Raw genomic sequence first — 7,791 nt, forward strand, 5'->3', positions numbered from 1 at the left:
CCCTAGGATGTCTCATCCTCTCCCTAATGGATACTGTAGTTTGTAACATAGAACAAATGATGTGGACAATTCTATGTTAACCAAAAGCAATCAGGTAGAATCTCATAAAAAATGCTAACAGGTTTACTCCTTGAGAATTCCTAAAGATGCTCTAGAAAATTATATAAGCTGTCTCACAAGGTATCATAAATCTTATTCGATCTTGGAAAATATTAATGAGGTAGCTTACAAGTTGTCTCTCGGCCGTACATCATGTCTTTCATGTTGGTAGACTCAAAGAGGTGCTAGGTAGAAAAGATGGCTTCTTGTCTAATTAGGAGCTTATGAGACTTCAAGATATATTCATTTATGTTCTCCATGAATCGAACACACTTGTCGATTGTAGAGAATAAGCCCTTAGAAACATGACAGTTACCTGGTTGATTAAATGGAGAGATCGTGCAAATGAAGACAACACTTTGAAGACTATTACCTTACTCTAGAGCGAGTTTCTAGACTTTTGTCTCCCAATATTCCTCACATTAGGAGAAGGAAACTATACACATTGTTTAGACATAATGACGCTCGCACATGGAGGTTGGACAATTTATTATAGTGAGAATTGTATTATTGGGCCTTATAGAAGGAAAATATTCCCATTGTTTGGACATGACTCTAGCATGGAGGTTGGACAACTCATTATAGTGAGAATTGGATTATTGGGCTTTATAGTTAGGTTGTGGCTCATTCTAGGGAAGTTCCTCCGTGGGAGTCAGACCTTGGGAGCGGAGCCTCCCAAGCATCTAGCTAATGGATAGCCCATTGGCTATTCATGTCAATGATAGTTGTGAGGACTAGGAATGCGTAATACGGAACATGCATGCCATAGGGATAAAAACCAAGGCCAACTCATGGGTGGCTTACCATTGTTCTTGTTTGTAGCCAATGGTTAAGTGGCAAGTGCTAGCCAAAGTCACTTTTGTTAAGACTCATGGTATTGTTGATGTGACCATAGATATGCTTATGTGCATATAAATCTTGGGCAAACACTCAAGTTAGTGGACTTCTTACCTTTGGGTGTTCCAAAACAACATTGCTTTATTGGTACAATCAAAACATCCTAGATAGATGCTTCATCAATAAGAAAACAAGACAAAACGATGTATCATTTGTCCTTTTTTTAAATGTTTCCCTTATATATGTAGTATCCCCTGCTAAGCCTCACGACTAGCCTTCCTATTACTCTCTTAATCACAATCCTATTGTAGTGTGATGAGCAAACGGTCTACGCATAGATATTTGGTTTGATGTGTACCAACATTTTCCAATGTTATCAGAGTTTGAACACATGGTTGGGATAGCCTCAATCTTCAAGAACGCGAGAGAAAGGGATGTATGCAATAAATGAATTTCTTCAACGTAAAAAATGTGTTTAGAATTCGATTAGAGAATGAGATCTCATTAATAATAAACTTCGTACTTAGGGTCTAATAGCTTAAAGCATTCAATTTTTCAATGACATGATACGCTTATTTATTATGCCATAGCAGGCACATCACAAAAATACACATGTTTTTATGCCAAGCTCCATGAAAAGGAATCTAATGGTGGGGACATCCTTTTTCTCGTAAATTAGGCTAATCAGTTATTTAATAGCAAAGAATTGAAAAAAAATGTAATTTCTGAGAGTAAAGATGTGGAACTCTCTTTTATCAAATAGACTAAGTGGAATGGGTTGTAGGAATCTTGGGACAAGGAGGGGTTGTAAATCAATGGTGTGGATGGAAGCAACCCACACAAAAAAAAAGATGGGAATGGTGAGGATTAAAGATCAGCAACCCATGACAGAAAGAATGGTGGGACAAGGTTTCAAAGGATAGGCCAAGAGGGTGATGTGGACAAGAATGATGGGACAAGGTTTCAAAGGATAAGCCAAGAGGGTGATGTGGACAAAAGTTCCATGAGGATGATGTGGGCAAGCCATGTCTCCCCTATGCAAAAAGTGCCATGAGGGTGATGTGGGCAAGCCATGTCACCACCATGCAAAAAGTGCCATGAGGGTGCTGTGGGCGACACGTCGGCACGGCGACCTTGTCCACACCACCACTATGCAACAATGTTGTGTTCTATTGTACGGTGGAGAAGGCATGCATGTAGACTTTGGAAACCTGCCAGGCAGCCAGGCTCTGCAATGTCACAGGCATGGTCCCATTGTTGAACAAGAACAACTGTGCTGCATCATCTAAAGCTATTGTGGGATACACCCTTGATGTGATGCAGGTCCTCCCCCCCTGTGCAAATGTCTCCACAATTGAGTGATCAACCTGTGAAATTAATTTATCCACAGTTAGCCCATTAAAGCACAGGATTAAGTTAAGGCATTAGCCACTTCATTAAGTTTGATTTCACTTACAACTACACGGAGAGAAAGAGTGGTCTCACTCTCCAACACAGGGACAAAATATCCATACACAGATTTGTCAACATCAGTTGCTGTGGTTGATCTGCAAACACTCTGTGTTAGGACAACCTTGGTTTACCCAAAGCTGCATGGTTACCATAAAAATGGAGTAGTAAGACCACCAAAATGTTGATTAAAGACTAGATCAGCACACACTGGTCAAAAAATTATATCAACAAACGGGCTTTTGATCTTGGGCCACACCTGCTTTGGTCATTGCATACTAGAGCAGTCCATGTCCCATTTATGGATGTGAAGTAAAAATAGACTGCTGTCTGCTCTTGCAAGTCATCAGAGGCAAGCACAAGAATGCCAAATGGACCAAAGTAGCCCTGTTTGGCAGCACTGGCTTCACTGCAACTGTACTCTGTGCCATCCTCTGAGGCATGGTGGTCGCCATTGTAAGATGAGATTGGATTGTCAAAAGTGAGCTCAATATCCCACTGCAAAACAACAGCCAATTCAAACCAATGCAACATCTTCCCATCACTTTGTGTACAAATATTGCAATGATCTTGTTCAAAGAAACAATACACATACATGAGGGGCTTTTTAATTTAAAAAGAGGGAAAATTTGCACACGAGGTGTAGTCACAAATCACATTGGGCCACAAGAATCACCCAAAAATCATCCTAGTACATGGGTTTGTGCATCTGCCGCCCCGGTTGTTCCTCTCCGAGCTATCCATAGTATCAAGATGATACAATAAATACCCCCATTACATGAAGGGTTTAACCCTTGACAGAGGAAAAACATATACATGCATAAGTGTTTTCAAATTCCAAAACAGGGAAGATTTGTACACAAGGGGTACTTTTACACCACATTGGGCCTCCAGTGCACCACCCCCCCCCCCCCAGCCACACCCGAGCTAGTGGTGGATTCAAAGTGATGCAATCATAACCATCTCCTGAAAGAGTGAGTGACCCATTAAATTATGCAACAGAAGGCATACCTGGGCTCCTGAACCTCCTGAAACCTCCACAACAGAACCAGTTTCTAATACTACGCTGTCCAATGAAACCTTAGTTCTGCGAAGATCCAAGAAGTCATCCACTGGCCATTGTATCAGATTGGATTCGGTGAGATTATCAAACCAAACTTGTCTTGGAATGGCCTGCAACCACAAGTTAACCAGATGTTTAGCTGTCACATAGATCCAAGTGCAATATGTGATGAGATACATACCAAAGCCTCCTAAGGAGTTCAATACCTGCACAGATGCCCATCCTTTCTCAATGTCATCTTGCATACTGTCCGACTCGTTTATCCAACCCCACAGAATCCGGCGCCCCTCATTGGCATCATAGAATGTCTTGGATGCATAGAACTTTCCATAGTCATACCGCAACCCAAGGCCAAGGTCTCGAGATGCATCATCTGGGGTGAAGGTATGGTTCTCATAATTGTAAGTCCCAATCACATAGTAGTCTAGCTTTGTGTTATCCATGCTGGACTTGAGCACATGCTTCACATTCTCCCCGTAGATAGAGGTATCTACACCAACTTTGGAGCCAGATGTGAGCACAGGGTAAAAGTCCAGGCATTCCCACATGCCAGTGCCTTCTACTTGATGCAAGTAATGATCCTGCTTTGTCCAGTTTAAGAAATTAGAGCTTTGATAGATCATTGCAATGCCGGTTTGGTCCACCTTTGAGCCGATGCCAATCCTCCACAGCCCATCAGCACCAAGCCATGCAGTAGTGGGGTCTCTGAAATCAGTTGTTAGGATGCCTGTGGGCGGCTCCAAGACAGGGTTTTGGGCCACTTTGGTCCAATTGCGAAGAAGAAAATCTGTAGGGTCATCCGGGTATGCAACATTTTGCACTTGGACAGACTCATTGGTAGAACCTGTGTAGATGATCACAGGAGTGCCATCCGCCAGGAATGTTGCCGAGCCCGTCCACACACCTCGGATGTCATACCACTGGTCGGGCACCATGGCCAAATCCAGGTATAGCCAGTGGATAAGGTCGACAGAGACAGCATGCCCCCATGAGATGAGGCCCCAGAAAGCACCATAGGGGTTGTATTGATAGAAGAGGTGATACCAGCCATCGTAATAGAGTGGGGCTGAACACACAACCAGCAGGAAGATGAGTACTAATCATGTTTTTGACAAGGCCAGCATTCTGCTAGCTGCAAGGAAAAGCACAGTTAAAGTAGACTTACCATTTGGATCTGTTTGAAGAATGCAGAGAGCCAGGACCACCCACAAGGTCGAAAACCAACAAGATCAAAGATTAGGAAAGAAGATAAAGAAACAAAGAAAATTGTTATTTAAGGAACTTTACAATGTTTAATACCATTCATCCAATTGCTTTCTGGTTGGAAATGAAATGCTGTGCGGAGGGAGCTCAGGGCAGAACTGTTCCAAGGAGAGTAAGGTCTGCCCTCCACACTAAAGATGGTGGGCTCTGTACTCTTGGGCTGGTAGAAAGGGGCCTCTTCACCAGGGTTTGAGTAAAACCCACTTTCTGGAGACGACCCATGTGATGATTTGGGCTTAAACGCAGGGTTTGAGTGAATCCCACTTTCTGATTGGGGAGATGGAGAGGATTCATGTGTTGATTTTTCCTTAAACCCATTTTCTAATTGCAAATTGGGCTTGTAGCCACCACCTGATTGGCCAGATGGAGAAGACCCATGTAGCAATTTAAACTGGAATGATGGAGGGGGGATAAAATTGGGGAGAATGATTGCAATGCATGCAAGCAGCAGAAGCAAGGAAAGCGCCAACAGGGAAGCTTTGATGGGGTGGTGATGAAGTTGATGATGATGGTTGGGAGGAGAGACGAGGAGGGGGTCTGCATGAGAAGCCATAGCTTGTTTGGATCTGGCCTTATGCGTGTGGGTGTGTTTCGGTTGTCACAATCAGTGCATTTATGCTCACACTTTTCATTAAGCTGGGAGATTTGATCGCAGACCTTTTCTGCATTGCCCAATCAGCTAAAATTGGGTCTTTGCTATTAATTAATTGCCGCTCCACAAATATTAGAATTAATGTTCAGAAATTACTTGCAACAAAAAAAACAGGAACTAAAACGAGCACCAAAATTTCTATTTTTAACTAATTTTTAGCAGAGCAGAAAAGAAAAATGTGGCGGAAGGGGAGCTCTTCATGACTCCAAAGCTACAGCTGTACGAAAAATATTGTTTTTTTAAGGTATTTGAAATAATATAATGGAGATAAGGCAATGACGTTTTTGAATAAATAATAAAGACCAGGTTTATGAGCTGGCAAAGGCGGGCCTTAATGCTTATCGCTTTAAAAAAACTCATTTTTAGCGTAGGTATTTTTTAGGGTCCACTCGGACACCCTCGTTTATAGGGGTTGTGCTTTTTTTCCTTGGCCTCCTATTGGTTCCCTTTTTTATGGCTTTTACCATCGCCATCGTCTCTTGCTGACTCACCTTTGAACTCGCAAACAAACATTTTGAGAATATAACTCGCATGTTTTCACCGTTTTTATTTTATTTTATTAAGTTTGGCCACTAATCTACCATTTTTTTTATTACCACCCAAATATGTTGATTACAACACACCCCCCACTTATAACTACGTCTCCATCTTAATAGCCAACTCAATTTGAACCTACAACCTTGGGGAATATCACAATCACTCTCTATCCCCACCACTGAACTATTGCCCTGTTTGACATGTTTTCATTATATCATACTATAGAGGTCCTTTATAAATGGTTTTTGTGTTTCCTACGAGGCTAGGGAGATATCTCGACAGAGTACAACATCCGGGATCCGGCTCCGAAAGCTTGATTGTGAGTTGAAACAAGACCCCGGTTAGTAGGCCCACTCCAAAATGCGTGCAGATAAGAAACAAACCTCCTTTTCCATATAAAGGAGCGCTCCCTCATTGTCATCAGTTGTATGAACCCCAGTGTGCATCTTTGGGTGTAAAAATATCTCAAGAACACTGATTAGTGTTGAGATAATCCATGTCCTTAAGCTACATTGATAAACTCGAATTGCTCTCCTCATTCATCTAGCATTTCATTGTCCGAGAAATTCTCCCATGTTTTACTTCTCAAGGCAGCACTATAGTAAGTCTTCGCTTATAAGCTTTTTCTTCTCAAACTTCTAAGTAGTGTTTACTTCTTTTTCAAACCACCTCTTATTAAAAAATATCCCATGTAACAAACACTAAAAATAAACAATTATGCTCAAGTTTATCACTTTCTTAGTTGAAAAATTCAAAGATGTATCAATAAACTAGATTATAAAAAGCAATATTACCCATGTTGACTAGTGTACTCTATCTATTATCATCTCCTCTAAAATTTAGAAAATTGTATATTTGATATGCCAAAACAAGATGGTTTAGAAAAATGTGTATTTGAAATGCCAAAAGAGCATCATGTGGCAATGGTAATGGTTTGGCAACTTCATACAGTCAAAAATACTATATGGTGATGGTAAGTCCCTATTATTACTACAACGAAAAGCCTAAGATTGATCCCTTTTTATAGTGAATTTTTTAAAGTTTTTCTCCCAAAAAAGGGACAAGGCTCTAGGTATTTACCATAACAAGATCAATTTCACAAGCATCCCTTAAGGGGTTCAATTGACAGTTTACAGAGGTCCAGGTATTTATCATAATCAAGGACAAATTTATCCCTTAAGGGGTTCAATAGGGGTCTAGTGGAGAAAAACATTGATAACAAAAGGCTAAAAGCTCGTATCATAGTGGGCACAACCCTTCTCCTTTCTTAATGCATCCTAAGTGAGGTATCTTTGGAGGGTGACATGATTTGAGGGGGGTTGTTAATTCTTTTCCCTTTGGAAAAAAAGTGGCATGTTTTAGTCAGCCATGACCCCTCTCTTGTTTCCTTCTAAAAGTAATTTGCCAACCACAAATAACTTTTCTTTCAATGATACTAGCCATGTGGCTCAAGAGCTTTCATATGATGACAATATAGATCTATTGATGTTGATCATTTGGCACACATTCTAACGCAACAAAGAGGTTGCAATCAAGACGTTGCAAACCATACATATCATAACATATGTACGAGAACTTATCAAACCCAAGGATTGAAGGTGGGAGCACACATCTCGTAAACGCCAAAATACTTATATATTAATATCAAGAAAAGTTCTTGGAAGAATTGCACCCACTCATGTGATTTGCAAAAAAGGTACATCAAGTTTTTTTTTACATGGAGGGATAAATGTACTCACTAATCAAACTTTGCAAAAATTGGCATCAAGGCCAACAAACATTCATGGGGGAACGTATCTACTTATTAAATTTGGGTATTCACTTTAATCACTAGAACCAACTAATAAACCAAACCCTTCTTTATAGAAACTTTACTTTTTAGAAATAATGA

The 7,791-nt window shown here is 40.7% G+C and overlaps 1 protein-coding gene across 2 annotated transcripts; it reads right to left on the bottom strand.

The window, feature by feature from the left end:
* Nucleotides 1–1,508: 1,508 nt before the first annotated feature.
* On the bottom strand, nt 1,509–4,697 carry LOC147634685 (beta-fructofuranosidase, soluble isoenzyme I-like). Of its 2 annotated transcripts, none has more exons than XM_086803824.1 (6): nt 4,614–4,694; nt 3,655–4,514; nt 3,397–3,558; nt 2,645–2,883; nt 2,393–2,483; nt 1,509–2,303 (listed from the first exon to the last, which is right to left on the bottom strand). In XM_086803824.1, exons 2-6 carry the CDS (start codon nt 4,381–4,383, stop codon nt 2,106–2,108), a joined length of 1,419 nt encoding a protein of 472 aa, XP_086659950.1. In that variant the 5' UTR covers nt 4,384–4,514; nt 4,614–4,694; the 3' UTR covers nt 1,509–2,105. The 2 variants fall into 2 exon arrangements, with proteins under 2 accessions (XP_086659950.1, XP_086659951.1); XM_086803825.1 differs by having other exon boundaries at nt 2,163–2,303; nt 2,393–2,494; nt 4,614–4,697.
* Between the last annotated feature and the right edge of the window lie 3,094 nt (nt 4,698–7,791).

This window comes from Cibotium barometz, chromosome 10, assembly GCF_041138505.1.
Source record: "Cibotium barometz isolate CiBa-2024 chromosome 10, ASM4113850v1, whole genome shotgun sequence".
NCBI lineage: Eukaryota > Viridiplantae > Streptophyta > Polypodiopsida > Cyatheales > Cibotiaceae > Cibotium > Cibotium barometz.

Bases quoted from the DNA above. Each gene is read 5' to 3' on its own strand.
- LOC147634685 (XM_086803824.1), bottom strand. From the start codon at position 4,383: ATGGTGCCCGACCAGTGGTATGACATCCGAGGTGTGTGGACGGGCTCG. The intron at 2,884-3,396 runs GTATGCCTTCTG...GTTGTTTTGCAG, and splicing joins CAGGAGGTTCAGGAGCCCAG to TGGGATATTGAGCTCACTTT. The intron at 2,304-2,392 runs GTAAGTGAAATC...TTAATTTCACAG, and splicing joins CTCTTTCTCTCCGTGTAGTT to GTTGATCACTCAATTGTGGA.